The sequence below is a fragment of the Tamandua tetradactyla genome, chromosome 5 (assembly GCF_023851605.1).
Source record: "Tamandua tetradactyla isolate mTamTet1 chromosome 5, mTamTet1.pri, whole genome shotgun sequence".
Taxonomy (NCBI): domain Eukaryota; kingdom Metazoa; phylum Chordata; class Mammalia; order Pilosa; family Myrmecophagidae; genus Tamandua; species Tamandua tetradactyla.
This window is the reverse complement of record NC_135331.1, coordinates 167,710,831-167,736,925: the sequence shown is the minus strand read 5'-3', so window position 1 is coordinate 167,736,925 and position 26,095 is coordinate 167,710,831. Positions and strand designations below refer to the sequence as shown.

General features: G+C 38.6%; 1 protein-coding gene across 2 annotated transcripts in view; it reads right to left on the bottom strand.

Moving 5' to 3' along the window:
* Nucleotides 1–26,095, bottom strand: part of LOC143685039 (uncharacterized) — a 193,607-nt gene that overhangs the window by 87,371 nt on the left and 80,141 nt on the right. For both annotated transcript variants that reach the window (XM_077162579.1, XM_077162580.1), the window contains exons 16-22: nt 18,323–18,523; nt 17,457–17,578; nt 15,049–15,277; nt 11,770–11,972; nt 4,772–4,927; nt 3,622–3,715; nt 2,752–2,889 (exon numbers count right to left, since the gene is read on the bottom strand). In XM_077162579.1, the coding sequence (XP_077018694.1) occupies nt 2,752–2,889; nt 3,622–3,715; nt 4,772–4,927; nt 11,770–11,972; nt 15,049–15,277; nt 17,457–17,578; nt 18,323–18,523 (1,143 nt within the window). The remainder of the gene's footprint in view (nt 1–2,751; nt 2,890–3,621; nt 3,716–4,771; nt 4,928–11,769; nt 11,973–15,048; nt 15,278–17,456; nt 17,579–18,322; nt 18,524–26,095) is intronic.

The following is a 26,095-nucleotide window of genomic DNA, read 5'->3' as shown; positions in this document are numbered from 1 at the left end:
ACATAAGAAAATCAATTAATGTAATACACCATATCAACAAATCAAAGCAGAAAAATCACATGATCATCTCAATTGATGCAGAGAAGGCATTTGACAAGATTCAACATCCTTTCCTGCTGAAAACACTTCAAAAGATAGGAATACAAGGGAACTTCCTTAAAATGATAGAGGGAATATATGAAAAACCCACAGCTAATATCATCCTCAATGGGGAAAAACTGAAAACGTTCCCCCTAAGATCAGGAACAAGACAAGGATGTCCACTATCACCACTATTATTCAACAATGTGTTGGAAGTTCTAGCCAGAGCAATTAGGCAAGAAAAAGAAATACAAGGCATCAAAATTGGAAAGGAAGAAGTAAAACTATCACTGTTTGCAGACGATATGATACTATACGTAGAAAACCCAGAAAAATCCACAACAAAATTACTAGAGCTAATAAATGAGTACAGCAAAGTAGCAGGCTACAAGATCAACATTCAAAAATCTGTAGCTTTTCTATACACTAGTAATGAACAAGCTGAGGCAGAAATCAAGAAACGAATTCCATTTACAATCGCAACTAAAAGAATAAAATACCTAGGAATAAATTTAACCAAAGAGACAAAAAACCTATATAAAGAAAACTACAAAAAACTGCTAAAAGAAATCACAGAAGACCTAAATAGATGGAAGGGCATAGCTTGTTCATGGATTGGAAGACTAAATATAATTAACATGTCAATCCTACCTAAACTCATCTACAGATTCAATGCAATACCAATCAAAATCCCAACAACTTATTTTTCAGAATTAGAAAAACCAATAAGCAAATTTATCTGGAAGGGCAGGTTGCCCCGAATTGCTAAAAACATCTTGAGGAAAAAAAACGAAGCTGGAGGTCTAGCGATGCCGGACTTTAAGGCATATTATGAAGCCACAGTGGTCAAAACAGCATGGTATTGGCATAAAGATAGATATATCGACCAATGGAATCGAATAGAGTGCTCAGATATAGACCCTCTCATCTATGGACATTTGATCTTTGATAAGGCAGTCAAGCCAACTCACCTGGGACAGAACAGTCTCTTCAATAAATGGTGCCTAGAGAACTGGATATCCATAAGTAAAAGAATGAAAGAAGACCCATATCTCACACCTTATACAAAAATTAACTCAAAATGGATCAAAGATCTAAACATTAGGTCTAAGACCATAAAGCAGTTAGAGGAAAATGTAGGGAGATATCTTACGAATCTTACAACTGGAGGCGGTTTTATGGACCTTAAACCTAAAGCAAGAGCACTGAAGAAAGAAATAAATAAATGGGAGCTCCTCAAAATTAAACACTTTTGTGCATCAAAGAACTTCATCAAGAAAGTAGAAAGACAGCCTACACAATGGGAGACAATATTTGGAAACGACATATCAGATAAAGGTCTGGTATCCAGAATTTATAAAGAGATTGTTCAACTCAACAACAAAAAGACAGCCAACCCAATTACAAAATGGGAAAAAGACTTGAACAGACACCTACCAGAAGAAGAAATACGGATGGCCAAAAGGCACATGAAGAGATGCTCAATGTCCCTGGCCATTAGAGAAATGCAAATCAAAACCACAATGAGATATCATCTCACACCCACCAGAATGGCCATTATCAACAAAACAAAAAATGACAAGTGCTGGAGAGGATGTGGAGAAAGAGGCACACTTATCCACTGTTGGTGGGAATGTCAAATGGCGCAACCACTGTGGAAGGCAGTTTGGCGGTTCCTCAAAAAGCTGAATATAGAATTGCCATACGACCCAGCAATACCATTGCTAGGTATCTACTCAAAGGACTTAAGGGCAAAGACACAAATGGACATTTGCACACCAATGTTTATAGCAGCGTTATTTACAATTGCAAAGAGATGGAAACAGCCAAAATGTCCATCAACAGACGAGTGGCTAAACAAACTGTGGTATATACATACGATGGAATATTATGCAGCTTTAAGACAAGATAAACTTATGAACCATGTAATAACATGGATGGACCTAGAGAATATTATGCTGAGTGAATCCAGCCAAAAACTAAAGGACAAATACTGTATGGTCCCACTGATGTGAACGGACATTCGAGAATAAACTTGAAATATGTCATTGGTAACAGAGTTCAGCAGGAGTTAGAAACAGGGTAAGACAATGGGTAATTGAAGCTGAAGGGATACAGACTGTGCAACAGGACTAGATACAAAAACTCAAAAATGGACAGCACAATAATATCTAATTGTAAAGTAATCATGTTAAAACACTGAATGAAGCTGCCTCTGAGCTATAGGGTTTTTTTTGTTTTTGTTTGCTTGTTGGTTGGTTTGTTGTTGTTGTTTTTTACTATTATTACTACTTTTATTTCTTTTCTTTATATTAACATTTTATATCTTTTTCTGTTGTGTTGCTAGTTCCTCTAAACCGATGCAAATGTACTAAGAAACAATGATCATGCATCTATGTGATGATGTTAAGAATTACTGAGTGCATATGTAGAACGGTATGATTTCTAAATGTTGTGTTAATTTCTTTTTTTTTTTCTTTCCGTTAATAAAAAAATAAAAAATTAAAAAAAAAAAAAAGAAACAAGGGAGGGAGGGTGGAAAGGAAGGAGGAAAAAAAAGGAAGATAAGAAGGAAGTATGGGAGGGAGGAGCTGGGAGGAAGAAAGGGAATACCCTGACATTAGCTGGCAGTAGCTTACAGCATCCAGCTTCTCTACAATAGAAACTGACCTTGACTTCAGCAGGACAGTCCCCTTGGGGAGTGTGGTAGAAGGATGCCTGCTGGACAGCTACCATCAATGCATTTTTCTGAACAGCTTGGCATGCAAGGGTTACTAGCATATTGTCCACTCCTGAATGAAACAAGAGCTATAGGAAGAAAATGTGAAAAGCATTAGGGATTTCTTCCACAAAGAAAGGGGTCAATCTGAGGATTAAGAGAATGACTTATTCATATGTGAATATAGGAACCGAATTGTAGGATGAGCTCCATCTCAGCTATGCAGCTATGAGACAAAACCTGGGCTCTCCCTAAGCAGCATTGCATACCCTGAAGGCAGTGACCAGTCTGGTTATTTGTATCTGGACACCATGCATTTTTTCCTAATTATCAGGAAAGCATACGTGGGCTGATGCACCAGGAAAGATGTGGTGAGTGGTTGCCTCTGTGTAAGGCTGCCAGAATTAGATTAATGTTTAAGTAATACACACACAAATACAAATTTGCATACACATACACATAAAAACTAAGAAATCCATCTGATTGGGAAGGAAAAAAATGGCACCGGGTTTAAAATGTCAAAGCTCCAACAACAAGCATATGGGTTTTAAAAGCCCAATGCAATGATGGCCTGGTACAGGCCTTCTTTTTTACTATCTAGCAGAGATTACTGCAAGTGCTGCTGCAGCCTCTATGGCTCAAACCAGGTCAATGTGCACTTCAAATAAGACAAAGTTACCATCATTATTTATGAAGGTGGAAGCTTTTCTTACACATGGGGGCAAAATTTATATGAATAAAATATCATGACTTTTTAAGGAAAACATGAGTAAATTGCTCATTTTAAGTTTCTTTATATAAAACATTTAAAAATAATTTACCTTAAGGACACCTTCTTTTGTATAAAAACTAAATTTGCCAACTTGATTATCGTCTACCTCAGAGATGGCTAGGACAAGAGTAGTAGGAGAGTATCTGCAAGAAGAAACACAGCATTGGTTTGATGTGACAGGCCATGAATCAAGAGACATCATTCTGACGAGAGAGGAATGTCAGCGGTCATAGCAAGTGCCCGTATTATACAAACACTGTCAGGGCTCTGGGGTCTGCTCAGTCCTCTTGGACCTGATCTCTCTGCAGGTTGGTTGGAGTGACTGCCCCAGAGTGTTTGAAATTCTTTTCTCTTGATCACCATGACACTGTCCTCTCCTGCTTTGCCTCTTGCCTTTTGACCAGGCATCTTCACGGACCCAGGTTCCTTTGTACACCCCCTATGTGTTGTGCCCATCTCTTCTCTCTCTTTCCTGTGGTTCCAACTATCATCTCAGTGTTCTTTGTAGTCATGTTTCCACTCTGGGGCACTGTCCTTTGTCCACAGCTATGAGATTGCCAATTTAATATCTATGAGTTCTGCTTTCTTCATCTGTTAAGAGGATATCACCCATCTCATAGGGTTGGGGTGAAGATTAAATTGGATAGTACGTATGCATGTGCTTTTAAAACTCTCGCTAGGCTCATGTTTGGTATTTGTTGCTGTTATAATGGTACTCCAAAGTGGCAACTTTAAGACATTAACATACAAAAATAAATACAAACTCAAGACACTGCCTCAACTAATTAACCCCCCCAGGATCTTGCTGCCTCAAAAACCTTTAGTAACTTCTAGGTCACAGCTTGCTCCCTCAGACCAACCCTCACATGCCTTTATACCTGGAACTAGCATGATTGACCCAGGCAGCTGCTAGTCTGTCATTTCAACTTGTTTGAGCTCTCTGACCTGGCTCTTTCATTTTTCAGTTATTCAGGTTTTTAAATATAATTATCACCCTTGATTGAGATATTACTTTTTCTCACTTATTAAAAAAAGAAAGAAACACAAACAAAAAAAATGGCATCATGGCAGATAGAACATGAGGGAGACAATCTAGAAAAGCAATTGCATTTGCATGTCCAGTAGTGATAGAAATTATTTTTTTCTCAGCGTTCATGTTATGATTACATTACTTTGACTTTAACCCTCTCAAGGCTCACCTGTCTACCCGATCACTGTCCTCCAGCAGAGAGGTAATAAAGACAGGAAGGGGCTGGTCTACCTTCTCCTTGTGTGATGCAAATTCAAAATGAACAGGCCTCAGATACAAATGAAACTCTTCAAAACCCAACTCCCATGCCAATTCCTTATAGAGCCTAAAATGGGAGAAAAGAGCCAAGAACATTTGCTAATGTTTTTCCTCAAAAGGAAAGTAAGTGGTAAGAAAACCAAAAATACTTGAAAAAGATAAAAAAAAAAAAAAAAGTTAAAATGAAAGTTAGCCAAATAATGTGTGAAATGAATGAGTCACAGAGGTAACATTTCTCCTCCATGCTCTGGCAGGTAAAGGTAATAAAGTGTAAAAAGGTGTGGTCAGGCACTTTCACAACTCTCATTTCCTGCAAGCTTACTTCTGTCCTTAGAGCCCTCTCTGAGGTCACTAATATTGCCCTTAACACCCTGTTAATATTGCCCTTCCTTATCATCCTGGCCTCTGCAGCAGTCTGCACTGTTAGCTGTCCTCTCCTTGAGGATCATCTTCATTCTCCTGAATCTCCATTCTCCTGGCTTTGCTCCTACCTCATGACATTCTCTGCCTCTTCCCTGTTTCTCCTGTTTTCCTCCTCAAAGCCTAATGTTCCCTAACCTTCCCAACCAGGTCCTGTTCTTGTCGTCTACATCCTCTCCTTGGGGAGTCTATCCAATCCCAGGCCCTAATGAGCACTCCTCTGTGTAAGAATCTGTGACCCTTGTCTCTGTTCTGACTCGACTCTCTCCAGTTCCAAGTCTCCAAAACTCCATTCAAGTGTCCCTCTGGTATCTTGGCCTTATGTGTCCAGAGTGCACTCCTCCTGCCCACTCTGGCCCTTTATTCATCTTGAGAAGTTGGCCCATTAAGGCTGAGTTCAACTTGCACCCCTTTTATAAAACTTGCCCTGATCCATATAGAAGGAATGAAATGCTCCATTTTCTGTGCTTCCACAGTGTTTTGTTCACATGATTAGACTATCATTACTACACTGCATTATGAGTAAATGCTATATCATCAGCTCCCTGAGAGAAAGGATCATAAATTATGGAGAGGCAGTGTAGAGAGGCTAATAGTTTCTTAGCTAGTCTCTTAGTTAATAGTTTGAATTCTGCTTCTATCGTTTTCTAGTTATGCGATCTTGGACAAATTACTTAACTTCTCTGAGCCTCTGTTTCTTACTAGTAAAATGTTCATAATCTACCTTACAAGGATAATCTGAGAATTATTACTTTCTTCAGTGCTCTTGCTTTAGGTGTAAGATCCATAAAACCACCTACAATTACAAGATTCATAAGATATCTCCCTACATTTTCCTCTAACTGTTTTGTGGTCTTAGACCTAATGTTTAGATCTTTGATCCATTTTGAGTTAACTTTTGTATAGGGTGTGAGATACGGGTCCTCTTTCATTCTTTTGCATATAGATATCCAGTTCTCTAGGCACCATTTATTGAAGAGAGTGTTCTGTCCCAAATGAGTTGGCTTGACTGCCTTATCAAAGACCAAATGTGCATAGATGAGAGGGTCTATATCTGAGCACTCTATTCGATTCCATTGGTCAATATATCTATCTTTATGCCAGTACCATGCTGTTTTGACCACTGTGGCTTCATAATATGCCTTAAAGTCATGAGACCTCCAGCTTCATTTTTTTTCCTCAAGATACTTTTAGCAATTCGGGGCACCCTGCCCTTCCAGATAAATTTGCTTATTGGTTTTTCTATTCCTGAAAAGTAAGTTGTTGGGATTTTGATTGGTATTGCGTTGAATCTGTAAATCAATTAAGGTAGAATTGACATCTTAACTATATTTAGTCTTCCAATCCATGAACACGGTATGCCCTTCCATCTATTTAGGGCTTCTATAATTTCTTTTAACAGTTTCTTGTAGTTTTCTTTGTATAGGTCTTTTGTCTCTTTAGTTAAATTTATTCCTAAGTATTTTATTCTTTTAGTTGCAATTGTAAATGGAATTCGTTTCTTGATTTCCCCTTCAGCTTGTTCATCGCTAGTGTATAGAAACACTACAGATTTTTAAATGTTGATCTTGTAACCTGCCACTTTGCTGTACTCGTTTATTAACTCTAGTAGTTTTGCTGTGGATTTTTCAGGGTTTTCGATGTATAGTATCATATCATCTGCAAACAGTGATAGTTTTACTTCTTCCTTTCCAATTTTGATGCCTTGTATTTCTTTTTCTTGCCTAATTGCTCTGGCTAGAACTTCCAACACGATGTTGAATAACAGTGGTGATAGTGGACATCCTTGTCTTGTTCCTGATCTTAGGGGGAAAGTTTTCAATTTTTCCCCATTGAGGATGATGTTAGCTGTGGGTTTTTCATATATTCCCTCTATCATTTTAAGGAAGTTCCCTTGTATTCCTATCCTTTGAAGTGTTTTCAACAGGAAAGGATGTTGAATCTTGTCGAATGCCTTCTCTGCATCAATTAAGATGATCATGTGATTTTTCTGCTTTGATTTGTTGATATGGTGTATTACATTAATTGATTTTCTTATGTTGAATCATCCTTGCATACCTGGGATGAATCCTACTTGATCATGATGTATAATTCTTTTAATGTGTTGCTGGATTCGATTTGCTAGAATTTTGTTGAGGATTTTTGCATCTATATTCATTAGAGAGATTGGTCTGTATTTTTCTTTTTTTTAGTAATAGCTTTGCCTTGTTTTCGTATGATGGTGATGTTGGCTTCATAGAATGAATTAGGTAGCTTTCCCTCCACTTCAATTTTTTTGAAGAGTTTGAGCAGGGTTGGTACTAATTCTTTTTGGAATGTTTGGTAGAATTCACATGTGAAGCCATCTGGTCCTGGACTTTTCTTTTTGGGAAGCTTTTTAATGACTGATTCGATTTCTTTACTTGTGATTGGTTTGTTGAAGTCATCTATTTCTTCTTGAGTCAAAGTTGGTTGTTCATGCCTTTCTAGGAACTTGTCCATTTCATCTACATTGTTGTATTTATTAGCGTAAAGTTGTTCATAGTATCCTGTTATTACCTCCTTTATTTCTGTGAGGTCAGTGGTTATGTCTCCTCTTCCATTTCTGATCTTATTTATTTGCGTCCTCTCTCTTCTTCTTTTTGTCAGTCTTGCTAAGGGCCCTCAATCTTATTGATTATCTCATAGAACCAACTTCTGGTCTTATTGATTTTCTCTATTGTTTTCATGTTCTCAATTTCATTTATTTCTGCTCTAATCTTTGTATTTCTTTCCTTTTGCTTGCTTTGGGATTAGTTTGCTGTTCTTTCTCCAGTTCTTCCAAGTGGACAGTTAATTCCTGAATTTTTGCCCTTTCTTCTTTTTTGATATAAGCATTTAGGGCAATAAATTTCCCTCTTAGCACTGCTTTTGCTGCGTCCCATAAGTTTTGATATGTTGTGTTTTCATTTTCATTCACCTCAAAATATTTACTGATTTCTCTCGTAATTTCTTCCTTGACCCACTGGTTGTTTAAGAGTGTGCTGTTGAGCCTCCATGTATTTGTGAATTTTCTGGCACTCTGCCTATTATTGATTTCCAACTTCATCCCTTTATGATCTGAGAAAGTGTTGTGTATGATTTCAATCTTTTTAAATTTGTTGAGACTTGCTTTGTGACCCAGCATACGGTCTATCTTTGAGAATGATCCATGGGCACTTGAGAAAAAGGTGTATCCTGTTGTTGTGGGGTGTAATGTCCTATAAATGTCTGTTAAGTCTAGCTCATTTACTGTAATATTCAAATTCTCTGTTTCTTTATTGAACTTCTGTCTAGATGTTCTGTCCATTGATGAGAGTGGGGAATTGAAGTCTCCAACTATTATGGTAGATGTGTCTATTTCCCTTTTCAGTATTTGCAGTGTATTCCTCACGTATTTTGGGGCATTCTGATTCGGTGCATAAATATTTATGATTATTATGTCTTCTTATTGAATTGTTCCTTTTATTAGTAGATAGTATCCTTCTTTGTCTCTTTTAAGTGTTTTACATTTGAAGTCTAATTTGTTGGATATTAGTATAGCTACTCCTGCTCTTTTTTGGTTGTTATTTGCATGAAATATCTTTTCCCAACCTTTCACTTTCAACCTATGTTTATCTTTGGGTCTAAGATGTGTTTCCTGTAGACAGCATATAGAAGGATCCTGTTTTTTAATCCATTCTGCCAGTCTATGTCTTTTGATTGGGGATTTCAGTCCATTAACATTTAGTGTTATTACTGTTTGGGTAGTACTTTCCTCTACCATTTTGCCTTTTGTATTTTATATATCATATCTAATTCCCTTCTTTCTACACTCTTCTCCACACCTCTCTCTTCTGTCTTTTCATATCTGTCTCTAATGCTCCCTTTAGTATTTCTTGCAGAGCTGGTCTCTTGGTCACAAATTCTCTCTGTGATTTTTTTTGGTCTAAAAATGTTTTAATTTCTCCCTCATTTTTGAAAGACAATTTTGCTGGATATAGAATTCTTGGTTGGCAGTTTTTCTCTTTTAGTAATTTAAATATATCATCCCACTGTCTTCTAGCTTCCATGGTTTCTGCTGAGAAATCTACACATAGTCTTATTGGGTTTCCCTTGTATGTGATGGATTGTTTTTCTCTTGTTGCTTTCAAGATCCTCTCTTTCTCTTTGACCTCTGACATTCTGACTAGTAAGTGTCTTGGAGAATGTCTATTTGGATCTATTCTCTTTGGGGTGCATTGCACTTCTTGGATCTGTAATTTTAGGTCTTTTGTAAGAGTTGGAAAATTTTCAGTGATAATTTCTTCCGTTAGTTTTTCTCTTCCTTTTCCCTTCTCTCCTCCTTCCGGGACACCCACAACACATATATTTGTGCGCTTCATATTATCATTCAATTCCCTGAGCCCCTGCTCATATTTTTCCATTCTTTTACATATAGTTTCTGTTTCTTTTTGGATTTCAGATGTTCCATCCTCCAGTTCACTAATTCTAACCTCTGTCTCTTGAAATCTACCATTATAGGTTTCCATTGTTTTTTTCATCTCTTCTATTGTGTCTTTCATTCCCATAAGTTCTGTGATTTGTTTTTTCAGACTTTCCATTTCTTCTTTTTGTTCATTCCTTGCCTTCTTCATGTCCTCCCTCAATTCATTGATTTGGTTTTTGATGAGGTTTTCCATTTCTGTTCGTATATTCAGACTTAGTTGTTTCAGCTCCTGTATCTCATTTGAACTATTTGTTTGTTCCTTTGACTGGGCTATATCTTCAATTTTCCTGGTGTGATTTGTTATTTTTTGCTGGCGTCTGGACATTTAATTACCTTAATTAGTTTATTCTGGAGATTGCTTTCACTTATCTTACCTAGGGTTTTCTTGCTAGATGAGTTTGTCTATCTGTTCTTTGACCTTCAGTTCAGCTTTTTCTGGGCCTCTAGCTTAAGTTTTGTTTAACAGAGGGTAATTTTTCAGTTCTTGTTTTCTTGTTTCTTGTCCTGCTTGTAAGGTGCCTTTTCCCTCCCCACCCTTAGGAGGGTCTACATAGGTATTACAGACTCCAGCCGGGTTTTCCCGGACTAAACTGGCCTCCTTTCAGGGGAGAAGGAGTCACCTGCATCAGTTTTCCCTGAGTGTGAGACCCAGCAGGTTGAAAGACTTTCCTGTGAAGTCTCTGGGCTCTGTTTTTCTTATCCTGCCCAGTATGTGGTGCTTGTCTGTCTGCGGGTCCCACCAGCAAAAGATTTTGTGGCTCCTTTAACTTTGGAAGGCTCTCCCTGCTGGGGGCGTGGTGGAGACAGAGGAAAGGTTGTAGGCTGGTTTTAATGGCTTCAAATTGTGAAGTCCTGGGGTCTGAATTCCTTGAGAGAGGGATTCCACCTGAGTTGGGCTTCACCCCTCCCCTGGGGAAGGCTCAGGTGAAAGACAGCCCTGAAAGCAGCCTGTTTCTGCATATGCCTGGGGCAGTTGCAGCCTGTATAATACTGCCGCTGAATCCAGAGGTAGCCAAGCCTCTGTAGAAACAGCCACAAAAGGCTCCATTTCGTCCCCTTTCCTCTTTTTCGGTTAGCCCAATAGGCGACCTCCACCTTGACCAGTTTTGCCTGAGCTGGGGGCCTATTTTTAGTAGTCAGAATTTGTTTATTAATGCCACAATTGGTGTTTGGTTGGATTCAGTCTCCGCTGCTGTTAGAGTCTCTTTCCTTTCCCTCCAGGAAGCCGCCTGTGGGGGAGGGGCGCCGGGCGCCAGCCACCGCGGCTTGGGGAACTCACTGTTCCGGAGACTCACAGCCGGTCCAGCTGGTCCAGACTGGGGTATGCTGTGTGTCTGGTCACTATCGTGGCTCCGGGAGCTGTTCTGTACTGTTTCTGGTTATTTAGTAGTTGTTCTGGAGGACGAACTAAAACGTGCACATTACTAAGCTGCCATCTTGGCCCCTCCTCCTAGTCTGAGAATTAAATGAAAGAATACACATAAAGTCCCCAGTAGAGACTCTGGCTACAGCAGGCCCTCAATAACTGTGGATTATGATTGGACTCTATGTCTACAGGGCCTGTCATGTGGACCCGAACATGAAACCAGGAAGCTCTCATGAGTGTTTGCAATGAACCCTTTAGCTCCATGTTTTTACCTGCTTTTGGAACATAGCCATCATCTCTGATGATGGCATATGATGGTAAACTATGTGGACAAGGCTTTTGCAAGCAAGGAGCTTATGCTAGCAGGAAAGCCAACAAGCTAATATGAAGCATATAATTAAAAGAAAATGCTGAATGGAGAAGAAGCCCAGATGCTAGTAGGAGGATCTAGACTAGTAGAGGGTCAGGGAGATTCATGGGGAGGCCTAGATGACAGAAGGAGCAAGAAAGCAAAATGATCATTTCAGAAAGCTCACTCTGGCTATTCTGGGGACAGAGAGGGGACAAGGCCTGTAGCTAGGGAGACCCGGGGTTCATTATGTCCAACGTCCTGTCACAAAGCTTACATACCACCTGGATCATCAGTTCCCCCACTGACCGAGCTAAGTGTGCACTCTCTAAACTCATTTCTATCAGCCGATGGCGGAGGGTTAAGAGCTCCAGAAGTTTGGAAAATGTCTCCAGGAGCAGCCCATGAGAATCTTGGCCTCGTTTCTGTTCTTCATCTGCTGCAGACTTGAGGGCAAGCATGCCTATTTCCAACACAAGGAAAGGATCTCCCATCACTTTAGCTGAAAACAACTGAAATAAAAGAAAGCACTTTTTAAAATATAAAGGAAGAAAAAAAAACTGTCATTGGCATAAACTCTGGATCTAGATTTCCTGGGCTCAAGTTCTAGCTTTACCACTTACAAGCTGTGAGATGTTGGGCAATCGACTCAACATCATTGTCTCTCAGTTTCCTCATTTGTAAAGTGGGCGTAAGGATAATAACAGTACCTATCATGCATTAGTAAGTAATAACCACCTAATAGGGTTAAGCGAGTAATGTATACAAAAATGGCTGGCACATTGCATTTGCTGTTATAATTATTATAAATGTGCCAAGTCAAAATAAAGCAAAGAATAGAAATGACAAAGATAACCTGAATATAAACAACTCCCTGATATTTTAAAAGTATTTTGACACCTGATAATAATAATAATTTCTTATAAACCCCTCTAATTGTGGTTTCAAATTTTAAAATATCTTCACCCATGTTGACTCATTTTTATCTTCACAAAGTCCCCATGAATCAAGCATGACAGATACTATTACTCCCATTTTACCAATGAGGGATCTGAAGCAACTGAAACCTTCTACAGTAGTACCAAGGGAAAACCTGAGCACCCTAATTCCATGTTCAGTAGTTTTACTGTATACCAAACTGCCTTTGCAGCATTCCTCCACTCAGAACCAGCCCTGGACAATCTATGAAGTGACCACATGCTCTTTAATTTCCTCCTGCTTCTGTGGGTTCCTCTGCTATGGTATCTTCTACCCCATTCATATGGCGTTACCTGTAAGGATCCGTTGGGGATCCCCTAATCTATCTGTTCTGGTTTGACCCGCAAGTGTGCAGAAGTTCCCTTTTCTATGCACTTATCTACCAAAGGATTTGTCTACCTAGGGATGCAATTTCTAGGCTCTTGAAATCTTCCACAGTGATATCAAAGAGATCTATTAAACTAATTTCTGCATCTCTTATGGAGGAAGGCAATATGAGGGCAATTCTCTTATGGATTTCAGACATAGAAATTATAAATAGTCAAATTCACCTTTTGTATTAGATCAAATGGGGGAGATATTGAATTCCAACACATTTCACAAATAATAATTAAGACTATGTAGCATCTGTGAAAGACTGGACAAGTATCCCAGACATTCACTACAGTCTGTAAGAATGTTTAAATACTTTTTTAAAAACCTGATGCCTTAAGACCATGGAAAAAGAATCTTCAATAAATGGTAGTAGGATAAATGGCTGATAATTTGTGAAAAATTTAATTTCAGTAAATACATACTTCAGGTGGAAAACTAAGAAAGTTAAATATATATAAAATCAAAATCTTAAAAAAATTAGAAAACCCCCACAAAATATGAACTTTCTGGTGAAGATTCTCTTTCTGGATTTAGAAGAAATAACAAAGGAAAATATCCACAGATTTGACTGTATGAAAATAAGAAGTTTCTGTAATAAAAAAATAAAATGACAAATTGGAGGAAATGTTTGCTGAAAATGTCACAGAAAAAGGGGTTAATGTTTTTGTTTAAGAAGCGCTAATGTAAGTGGATAGGAATGGCATTAGTATTCCAACTCATGAACACAGGGAAAGAACAGAAATTCACACAAAGTATAGCTTGTGACAAAACATTTAGCAGAATTTTTAATCTCAATAAAGAGCAAAAAAATGCAAATTAAAACAATAGTGTGGTGTGACCTTTTACATATATGTGCATATTAGCATATATATATGATATGTTTACACCTAATACCGTATGGTGTAATAGAATTGATACTTTGATACATTATTAACATGATTATACTTTGTCCTAACGCTTTGGAAAACAATAGCCAAGATGTATCAAAAAACAAACCTTTTTTTCAGCAATTCCACTTCTAAAAATCTATCAAAGGAAAATAATCCAAAACATGGAACAATTTGTAACCATGAAAGTGTATCTTAGAATATTTTTAATAATAATGAAAAATTGGAAACTTCTTGAATGTCCATCACTAGTGAAATGGTTAAATAAGTTATGATTCACATAAGGGAATGATGCAGTCATAAAGGTAATAATAAACAGCAGGTAGCAATATGGAAAAAATGCCTTTGATATAACACTGAAGAAAGACAAGTGATAACAATGTATGAAGGATAGGATTATAGCTATGTAAAACATGCATATGAAAAATATTTGAATTCAGAAAAATAATGTGTTCTAAGTGATTCTATTAAGAGTAAACTTTTATTTTTCTTTCCTCTTTGATAAAATTCCCTGTAATTCTTTTATTTTGATCAACTGAATTCAGTTTGGGTAGGAGCAGATAGAAGGCCCAGGCAGACCTGTGGAGGAGACGTCTTTGGGCAACTGAAGCCCTTGAAATTTCCTTAGTATGGTGAGTGCCTACACAAGGTAAGGTCAAATTGGGAACTCAGGTTTAATCAAAACAGCCTTAACAGAAACAGAAAAGAATTAAAATCTAACTACAAACACCACATAAGTCATCAGGCCACAGTTCAAATCATAAAACTTAAGAGCCAGAAGGGACTTTAGAGATCTCAGATCCGAATTTGAGCTCACCTCCACCTAAATATACAAACATAATTTTAGAGAAAAGGAAGTAAGCTCAGAAAGGCTAAGAGACTTGATCAGAGTCACACAGTGAGTGAGTGATTAGGCTGAACTTGAGCTGAGTCCAAGTTCAATGTTCCTCACTCAGTATTCTCTTTCTTCCACCGGATCTCAACTCAAGACAAAAAGAGTAAACTTTAGAAAGAGTCTTTGTGGAGAAAAACATGTAATTTTAATTTGAAAATGTGCCTTGTTAAACTATAAAGAATCAACCAGAAAACACTTCCCACACCTCTCCCTTTTAAGTGTAGCAGCAAACTTGCAAACTAGAAATTTGGACTGTCTCTGCACACCCCCACCCCAAATTTAAAAATCACATAAAAATGTTGGCAAGGCCTATGACTGCAGTCATGATAATAATCTTTCTCTGGCCAACTAGCAGGAAGTAGAGCCAAAGAGAAAAACAAAGCTAAACAGTAACATCTGGGAAGAAACATTCCCTCCCAGGGACCCAACGGCCCCCTCTGGGAGAGAACCTACATCTTTCTGGAGCTGGGCACTGTACCAGGCCTCGGGTGTGGCAGGGGTGAGCCACAGGTCCAGGGCCAGCCGAAGCACATGTTTCTCCAGCAGGGCGTGGCCGCTGGCAGATGCAGGTCTGCAGGTGTGGAGGTATTCCCGGAGCACATGCTCAAGGGCTTTGGGGAGGAGTGATGCCAGGCCGAGGGAAGGGTGGAACTCTAGCAGATAGATGTTCTTCAAAGCTGGGCTTGAAGAAGAGGTAAATTTAATGAAAAGTTTACACAAAGAAGAACTTCATCCATTTCCCGCGATATTTGGATTATATACATATCTATATATATATGTATATTAATGTTAGCTTGACAGCATTATTATTATTATTATTTTTTTTTTTCACATGGGCAAGCACTGGGAATCAAACCCGGGTCTCTGGCATGGCACACAAGAATTCTGCCACTGAGCCACCGTCGCACTGCCCTGGATTTTATATTTTTATAGATCATTTCTATTTTAAAGAGCTCCTACACTCTGAGCATTACAAAACACCGGGAGCTGGAAAGGACCTGAGAAGTCATTCAGAGAACCTAACAGTGTTACACAATATACTCTTTGCTTTACTGTAAACCGTTTTAAAATTGGAAGGCATAAAAGTATATTCTAAAAGTAAGAATAAGATTCAAATGATATCCTGCAAACCTGTCAACATTTCACTACTCAATATGTAGTCAAATATTTGAAAACAAAATAACTTAAAATAAAAGTGACTAAATATAAAAACAAGAAATAATGTTCTTAGTAGTTTCTATTTTTCACTTGGATCTTTACTCCTTTTGTTCCCAAAATGTTAATGAACAAAGACAATTCTTAAATTCTGGGTACAACTGCTAAAATCATTCATGCTTGCCCTAAGAATATTTTATTTTGTCAATGGCTGAGATCAGAAACCATAAAATACTTCTTTGTGAGTTGTTCCTTTGCAAATAAAGGGAATCACACAAGTCAAGGGCCTTTCTATATCTACAACAGAATTGAAGTACATAAATACTATTCTTTAAATCTATGCAAAGGGGATATTTCTTAGTTCTGAATCTTAAAAATACAGCCCCAAGTCTGGAAAGGAATCCCAGCAAGTCAACAACATTTGCTTTTGAGACTATTATGATAGGTCTTTGTGTCCATATAGCATTAACATGTTCTGCCAAAAACCATTTCTTGAACAAAAGATTCTTACCATAGCAAGTTGCGCACACACAGCTGTTGTGTCAAGTTTATTACAGTGAAGAAATCAGAACTGAGAAAGGTCTGTGGGGAAAACGCAGAGGTTTGTGCTTGGGACTCCCAGGGCTCTTCTAAAAAAAATCGGGGGCGGGCCGCGGTGGCTCAGCGGGCAAAGTGCTTGCCTGCCATGCCGGAGGACCTCGGTTCGATTCCCGGCCCCAGCCCATGTAACAAAACAAACAAACAAACAAAATACAATAAAACAAGAAAATGTTTAAAGATGTTTCCCTTTCTTCCTTCCTTCCTTCCTTCTCTCTGTCTTTCCTTCCCTTCCTCCCTCTTTAAAAAAAAAAAAAAAATCGGGGTTAGAATCTCGGCTCCGAGCTCTCAGGGCACCCTGCCCATCTCAAAGACAAACATAACAGTATGGCAATTTCTTATTGAAAGTTTGCCTTTTGAGCTGGACTGTTCATTTCGCCCAAGCAAAGGCTCTGTTGTTCACACTTGCGTCCCAGCTCCTAGCACAGTGCCCAGTACAAGCAGGTGCTTGACAAATATTTGTTGGATTTTGAAAGAGGCCAGACAATTTCTCCACCCATTTGGGAGGGATGGGAGGACGTGATGCTGGACCAGACAAACCACCCTGGGACCTGACACCCAGCTTCCCAGTTCCCTGTACCCTTAAGGGCTGGAAGGGATTGGGGGTAGGTCATGCTACAGTCAAGTGGGTGACTTAAAGTGCATGGCCTCTCTGTGTAGTCTCAGGAAATCTAACTGCTCCATACAAAAATGGGGTCGCAGGAGTTCTCCTACAGCGAGACAGCAGAAACATTTGCTAGAACAAAGAAATTCCTTTTTTGAGACACTTTTTAAGCACATCCAAGTTACATAAAAGTGGGTTTGCATGGCACCTTTGATCAAATCCTCTGACAGCATTTTGAGAGCAGCTAATTTTTTTCTTTTGTAGGACAAGAGACAAAGCAATGAAGATTCTGACCCAACAGCATAGTTTAAATATAGCCTCCTGCTCATTACTACAATACAAATGGATGCTGAATATATGAGGGAATCCTTCTTTGATGGCTTTTATACCTATTTCTCTCATTTCCCCCAAATACTTGAGAGATGCTCTTTTAGAATAGTAGTTAGACTTAACACTATACTCTTAAGTTACCTAAAAGATCGAATGCCTACAAATAACAACTTACCAGCTATTGTTTATGGAAATAAGTTGTTGGCAGATTATATTAAGGGGAAGTCCAAATTTATTGCTATCATCTGGATGATCATCTCGCCAAAGCCTCTGGACATACTCCCGTTGACACTCTATCTAGAAATGTAGCATAAAAGTCAAAATTAGAAAAATTAAACTTTCCCATGGAATGAGTTATGAACCTTAGCACGAGAAGAATGTCATCCTTTGCTTCTCCTCCTTAGTTAACAAATTTTCACCCAGACGTTGTTTTGAGGTTCCACTCACAATGAGCTATGCTGATCTCTCAGTCTGAGTCAAGGGTCAGCCAAGGAAAGCAAAGACAACAAAGTTCAGACAATCTTAAGCAAAAGCAAACTAAATTCTGTCAAATAATTGCATGGAAAAAATTCCAACCAGGATTAAGAAAACTATACTGAAACAATCTTTTTCCTTTGTCCCCTCCTTACTTTATGCCACTAGCTTTTCTCCAGAGGGAATGCAATGTTTCCTTCGGTGGGCTAAAATAAAAGCAATCACAAAATCTTAAAAAATAATAAACAATTTTATACATCAATGTCTTGAAAAGGTGTACCTTTAGTCCTATCGTTACTGTTGAGCTCTATGATCTGATGAAAACTGAGACCATTAGGTCCTTGTGGATCATTAAATGTAAATTAGGTTTGGAAACCTCCTTTTAAAGATCATAGTTATACACAGAATTCAACAATGCAAATGAGCTTACATATAACCATGCTGCACATGCTGCCCTAGAAAACGTAGATCTTGGGCCTGCAGCAAAAGGCAAAGACTATTTTCAGTTCTGGCCTGTGTTTTCCATTCTCTCCTCTCACGTAAATTTTTAAACCCCACTCTACTTACATGCTGGTTGAGGATGGCCTTCACCAGATGCAGGTGAAGCCTCAGGCAGGTGCATTCATCTCTGTAGGCCTTAATGAAATAGGGGTGGCTGAGATCAAATCTTGGGTGTCGGTGCATGATGTCAGTGATGACTTGTGCTAAGGCAAACCTCTCTTCGGAGTCCACCACGTGCTGGTAGGCTTCAAAGTAACTGTCAAGAAGCTGCAAATAAGGTTAATAGTCAGGGAATAGCAGAGGTAGCCCTAGAGTCCAGTAAAGGGAGGGGAGATCCCGCCCCATGCTTTGGAAAGCCCTGGGGACGTCAGTAAGAGAGACATAGCTTTAAATCTCTGGCAGATGCAGCACCAATAGTGTACTAAGACAATTCACAGTGAAATTAGCAAACCCACAGATGCTTTGGAGCCAGAAGTCCTGGATTTGAGTCCTAATTCCCAGCCTCCACATGTGTTCCCTCTCCCCCCTATTTTCCACAAATAAAGGGGAATTCGTATAATTATTGACTCATAGAGTCAAGGCTCCAATGAGACAATGTATTCAAAAGCACTTCATCAAATATATTTTATCTCAGACACCTTTTTCCACAGACCCATTCTTCCACCCCCACTTTATTCCATCATCAAAGCTAGGAGGGCAGCCTCCTCCCCTTTTCTACATCCTCAGCCAAACAGCTGACCCCTTCCTCCTCTTTAATAGTTTGCCCAAATTTCACTTATATAAAATGATAGCAGGTTGGGTGTGTGTATGTGCGAAGGAACAAAATGAAAGGCTAAGGGCGAAAGTGCCTCCCTAAAATCAAAATGAGTTATCCCAACCTTGACTCTACTTGGCAGGATCTTGCATACAGAACTCTCAAGGGCATCAAGGGAGCTGTGTGTGTGTGTGCAAAAAAATGGAGCTTCTCTTTTAGCAGAGTTCAGTTTTACCTAAAAACCAAAGAAAGCTTCCAGACACTAGGAGTTGAAGAAGATGCCAGAATTTTTTTTTAAACCTCTTTATTTGCTTTTACATGTCTGTAAGCTTAAGAAATTTCTGTTCTGGGTGCGAATTTAGTTATATGTAATTAAATTGATTGCTAATCAGAAAAAGCTCTTCAAAGATCACTGGGTTGGAATCCCAAATGGACCCTAGAGCAAGAAAAGCAGTCTGAATACTGCGATTCTTGTTCTTGGGCTCATTTTAAGGCATTCAAAGTCCTTAGTCACTCATAATTTGGGGGATCTCAAACTACATCATATTAACTGAAATGGACTCACACTCCAAATCTTGTTTTTTTAAAAACATTATTTATAATTTTACTTTTCAAATTATTTAGCTATAAGTTACACATTTAATTAATGATTGGTTATGATTTCTGGGCAGTCTTTGCATAAACTTGGAAATTCTTATGAAGTGAGAAAATCTAATCTGTAAATTGCTTTTAAATGTAATGCAATGTTTTTCAGTGCTCAAAGTTTTTATGTTTTATAGACATGTAGTTAACTATTTATTAACATCTATTCAGTATTTTCTTTTCATATTTGGTAGTAATGCATTTTATTTTTCAAACTCATACAGTTTCAATGGCCCCTGGAAAGCTCTTAGGACCTAAGCACTGACTCTATAACATCTGATAGGTGAAAGAGAACTGCCTATGAGGCAAGTTAGTTAGGAGAGGGGGGAGGGAGAAATGACTCTAAGACCCATAACAAAAAATTCCTTTTGGTGGACACACACCTAGCCAGCCCACACACACCTAGCCCTCACTCAGGTCAGCTCCTGAAAAGACCAATGAAAAATGCAGCTCATCAATCCCTTATTAGCATAGCCAGAGCGAGAAGGCCTCCAAATCCTTATAATGCAAGGATCTCAACCTCAGACTGCTTCTCCTCCTTTGGAGAATCCCCACATTCATATTCTAGCATGTACCTTCACTGTGCATTAAAGTTTTGAGCTGTAAACACTGGCAAGTTTTTGGATTCTTTGGCTGTATACACTGACTAGTCCTCAAGTACTTTCCTGCAGCTGAGTCAAGAACCTTCACATCATGTGTCCCACCAATTAACATTAAAATATAAATAAGTTCTTGCATGAACTACTGCAAAGTTATGAATCTTGTACAAAGAGTGTATAACTTGGGGGTATAGTGGGGGAAATGCTATTGCATGTTACGGGCTATGTTTAAGAGGAAAACATCAACACTGCCACAGCAATACCAGGGAAACATAATGAGGGGAGGCACAAATGTTAGGAGGAGGTTTGGATTTTCTATTTGGTGAGGGTGTGATTATTGGTTATCTTTCTCTTGGGAACAATGAAATTATCAAAATTGAGAGTGTTGATGGACTGTTGACTTTGGAGGTTATACATGAGGCCCAGTGGATGGAGGTGGCTAGAAGATGCACTGATAGTGGTGAACAATGGTGTAACTATATGATCAAACATTGTGCTGCTACAAAAGGAACTAAGTTGTGAGGTATGCAAGGATGTGAATGAACCTGTGCGACATTTGGTGAGGCCAGAAACAAAAGAGCAAATATTGTATGATCTAATTTAGAAAATACCTATAAGAAAACTGGGACCTAAACTGTAAGCTGTTATAGCAGTCATATTTAGTTTGGAGCAGTAATTGTTATTTCTGGATTTTGAGAGGCTGCTTTATGTATGTATAACCTGGTATTTAGAGATAAGAATGAAGCAGACCAGGTCTGGATTAAGGTAGTTCAGAATACAAGGGTAAGGAAGATATTGTCTGTATTTTAGAACTTTACCTACTCTTTGAGCCCAAAGGAAGAAAGATTTATTTTGTGCAGAACTTAAATTTTCTGTAGCACATAATCTAACTCAACTTGTCTGGGTAGATCATTTAAACAATCCATACACAGGGGGCCCAGAATAAGGATGACAGCCTTTAATCCTCGTACAGCTTAATGTAATGCCTGCAATGTACATCCCAGATTATATTAAACAGATAATCAAAAAGTACTGGCAAAGTCCCTTGAGGGATAGGAGAAAAAATATGGAACAATTAAACTTTACCATCAGGGAATCCCCAGATACTATGTCAAACATTAAGGATACCCAAATCAATAGGCCAAACCCTTGATCTTGAGGCTTGCTCTTGTGAAGCTTGTGTAGGTAGCAGAGCAGCTTAGCATACCTATAGGTATGCCTAAGAGTCACATCTGGAGGACCTCTTTTGTTGCTCAAATGTGGCCTCTCTGTAAGCCTAAGTCTGCAAGTGGAACCATTGTCCTCCCCCTTATGTGGGACATGACATCCAGGAGTGAAAGTCTTCCTGGTGTGGGAGATGACTCCCAGGGATGACTGGCCCTGGCACCGTGGGATCAACAATGCCATCCTGACCAAAAGGGGGGAAAGAAGTGTAACAAATAAGGTATCAGTGGCTAAGAGAGTTCAAATAGAGTTGAGAGGTTACCCTGGAGGTCACTCTTACACAAGCTTCAGTTAGAAATTGCTACCTGTCATAACTTGCTAAACCCCAACCAAAACCTTTCCTGCCAATCCTTAAGAATATCTAGGGCATTATTATAAGATTCTACAGTGGACTAGGGTAACTTTCCAGAAACCTACAGCCTCCAGATGGGTCCTTGGACCAGATAAGACCTGAAATGCTGAGAGGCTATTCTCTCCAGAACATCAACTAGTTCACCTCCCTATTCTATAATATAGACAGCCTCCTCCAACATGAAAAAGTTAGAATGGGCATAGTCCAAAAACCGCTAAACAGTGGGAAAAAGATCAAAGGTAATGGTGGAGTTATACAGAGAAGGTAGAGTTTAACAAATGAGTATGAGTGCTGAATCGGTATATTGATATTTCTTTTAGTCTTGAGTAGCTTAGAGCAGCTAGAAGTAAAAACTTAAAATTGCAGAATTGTAACCCATACCAAACTCTGAAATCTGTTCTACACCTAATTGTTGCGATGCACTTTGAAATTTACTGCTTTTTAGTATATATGTTATTTTTCACAAAAAAGAGACAAAAAGAGAAGGAGGGATATAAAAGAGAAGATATGATTTAACAAATGAATATGACTGCTGAATCATTATATTGATATTTTTTTTGGTCTCCAGTGTCTTGGAGAAGCTAGAAGAAAAAATGAAAACTTTCAAATCTGTTCTATAACTACTTACTAAAATGTAAATTTTAAATTGGAAATTTATTACTTTTTTGTATATATGTTATATTTCACAATAAAATAAAAGTTTGAAAAAAAAGAACCTTCATAGTGTCAGCGCCTGTCAGGGTCTAGACTTCTCCGAGAATTCCCGCAGCTCTCCAGCGCCCAGCTGAGAATTCTCAGGGCTCTCTGGCATCCAACATAGAACTCCTGGGGTTCTCTGGCATTGAACTTTACATTAAACTATTTGCCTGTACACACTAGCTAGTCCTTGAATTCTTTCCTGAAACTGAGTCAAGAACTTTACAGTACCCGCTCATGGTTGAGGTCTCAGAGGTCTCGATTTCTCTGAGAACTCCCAGGGCTGTCTGGCTTTAACTGGAAGCTTCTATACTTTTACTTTCACTGGGCTCCACAATTTAAAAGTTCCTTTCTTTTCTCTGCTTTTCTAATCCAGCATATCTTCCATCAGAATGTTTATGCAAGATGTTCCTCCTCAAGCTGTCTTCTCTTACTAGCTATTCCTGTGGGGATTTTGTTCTTAGTCTGAAAGACCTCAGCTCTCAGGAGTAGTCATATCACCAAAGCAAAACAAAAACAACCGAACAACAACAACAAGCCACAGCTCGCACAGCTTGCTCAGTGTGTGACTGCATTGGATTGGCAATGGGGAGTGAATTCGGAGGCTGCAATTTCTGCCAATCTGACAGCCTAGCATATTTTTAGAGGCACAAACAGAGCATTAGAAAGCTCTAAAGTGTTCAGAAATCAGCCCTCTTTTTTACAAACCAAAGAATTTCCTAAAGGAGGTAAATAGCCCCTCTCATGGCATGAAGAGTCTATGGCTAAGAACGCAAAAACAGAATCAAAAGATGTAAGTACAGCTTGAAATCAGAGGGAAAAGAGGAGTAAAGGGAACAATGAAGCAGGAAAAGCAGCAGCGGTGGAAGAGAAAGAAATTGAAGGTACAAGTGTCTTTTTGTGGGGACCCGGAATTAAAGGCATAGCAGCCTTTGAAACCTGAGTTGCTCGCTGCAACAAACAGACCCCATTGGGGCCTGTAGTAGGCAGAGAACCAAGGCCAGTGCACTCCAAGTCAGTGCTTCTTACCTGGGCCTGTGTCAAGGAGCCCTTTAATGGTCTAGCAACACTTAAGAAGCTCTTTTCAAAGTAATGTTTTTAAATCCAAAAAAGACACAAAGTGTTAAAGAAAATGAATTAATTGAAATTAGTTGTCAAAATTTAATAAAACCAAAATTTACAGCATTGCAGATGCATTACCAGTGCATTAAATGACAACAATGAGCAGGGGGATCTCATTGCTACTGATAATTTTAAAGAAGTGATGAGCACCTATGATAGAATTTGCAATAACTGTAGTGTGACACGAAAACATTTGTGATTTCAGGTGGTGACCAAGTCCAGGTAAAGCAAATGCTATTGTTCTTTGCTGCCTACATGCATACTTGAGGGTAATCCTACATTTCAGTTAAAGTTAATGAAACTAAAGATGTCTCATCTTTTTTCCATCCAAGTTCATAGATGCCCTCACTTCTACCCTCAGACCCAGTGGATGAGAACTGTTGCTCCAGAGGTTGCGGAAAGGGTAAATTTAAAGTGGCGAATAGCCCCAATCTCATCACTGTGGCTACAGCAGAACAAGAAGATGCAGCTCTTCTCACTCTTTGAAGATTTATCAGATGGTTCTGGAAAAAAGAACAACATTTTCATTCTGGATATTGGTCCTGTAGCTCTTCTTTCTCTCCATCTGATGGACTGTCAGGATCTTCTCAATCATTGTTCCCAGGATTTCCAGGGGAGCTAAACACATGAGAATCAATAGTAGGCTGGAATCAAACACTACTTTATTTACAGATGTTTAGTGCTAAGGCTAAAAGAGGGAGAGCCTGGAGCAGTTTATTTAACATTCAGTTTTGTGAGATACCTCTTGAGAAACATTTGTCTAAAATATTTTGGGTCAACCTTAGTATGGAAAGGAAAACACCAAAGGCTTCAGGCTAAAAGCTCAGGCCATGGAAGACTCTGCAAAGAAGGGACATTCCCACATCACCAAGTGTGAGGTGAGGGAAGATGGAGAGCAGTTTGCTTTTAAATGAACTGGGGGGAAATGAAGAAGGCAAGGTAATCTAAATCACCATCCTTGGAGCTTTACTCTAGAATAGCATTCAATTATTATATGGCAGAAGATAAAGGAGCGGAGGAAGGCTGTCACTCAGTAGCCCTAGGAGGACATTAGGAAAGAAACAATTACCTTCTTAATTCATTCTGGACTAATTTGAACCTTTTTGGCTGGGCTGGGGCAATGTCAGGAGCTGTTTTAAAGTATTTAGATGGCCTTGACCTGTTTTTGTACAAATGGCCATACTGTCTGGTTATTTGGCAGGGAAAACTGCTTGGGAGTTGGACCGGATGGTCCTTGCTGGTGGTACCATATTGTAGAAGCTTATGCTAAACTGTCATGTTCACCTGTTGATAAGGTTGTTAGATTTAATGAATGAAAATACAGGAAGTGCAGTTAAATTTGAATTTCAGATAAACAACAAATAATTTGATAGTGTGACTAGGTCCTAAATATTACAATACTTTATTTGGCAATCCTAGCCATTGAGAAGGAAAATGTAGCTCTCTTTTAAATCGATAAGGCTCTTTCAAGACTCTCAGCTGGACCCTTCAGTAATTTCATTATGAATTCTTTCCCAACAGGGGTGGGACCATGATCTTTCTACCTCACAGGGTCTATTTAATATCTGTTTGCTAACTAGAATTTTTCCATTTAAACTCTGGGCTGGTATTTATCTAAGGAGTCTTCTCAGCCTGTCAAATGTCACCTGTGTATGTTAAGGCCAACTGTCAGGCAAAATGGTATGTGGTACACATTGATAATAGGCATTGAATATTGGAGAAAGTAGCCAAAATGAATAATCTTTCAATTTACTGTGTTTATATTATTTTTACCTAAAACATTTTTTATTCTGGGATTTAAAAACTTTTAAAATAGTATTTTAGGTCAAATAAAAATGCAAAATGGAAAATCAGTGCTAGATACAACTTATCACAGGATTTTTTTTTTTTTTTTTGCTTTTCAAATGAATCATACATGAAAAATTTTTTCATGCCTCAAACATAAATTTAAGTTACCCTGAAAATGTGTGTTTTGGTGGTCTTGGAGAGAATTAGCAGCTGGTACAAGTATCACTTAATTGCTGGCACAACACTCTTGCTTCTCTAAGCATCTATTAAGCCACCTAAATTCACACCAGTTCTAATTTTATGAGTGTTTATACATAATATGGTTGTTTTACGGATTTAAGAGAACTCAATATGTTCAAACAATTCCTAACTCTAGTGATAGCAACACTTTTGCTATCACTAAAGTTAGGAATTTTCCAATTTTGTAAATTGTACATTTACAATTTTACAATTTTGGTACAGATTGCTCAGTTTCTATAGGGAGTTATCCTCAGGGTAGAAAGCAGGGAGATAATTTCAAGGATTATTTTAAGCTAAAATAGCTTTGTTTGCCAGAAAAGAAGCTAGTGAAAAGTTCTGATAGCTTAAAATGGAAAGAGCCCTAAGGCTAAAGTGCAGAGGAATTGGTTGATTTTTGAGTCCCCTATGTCTCTCTATTCTTC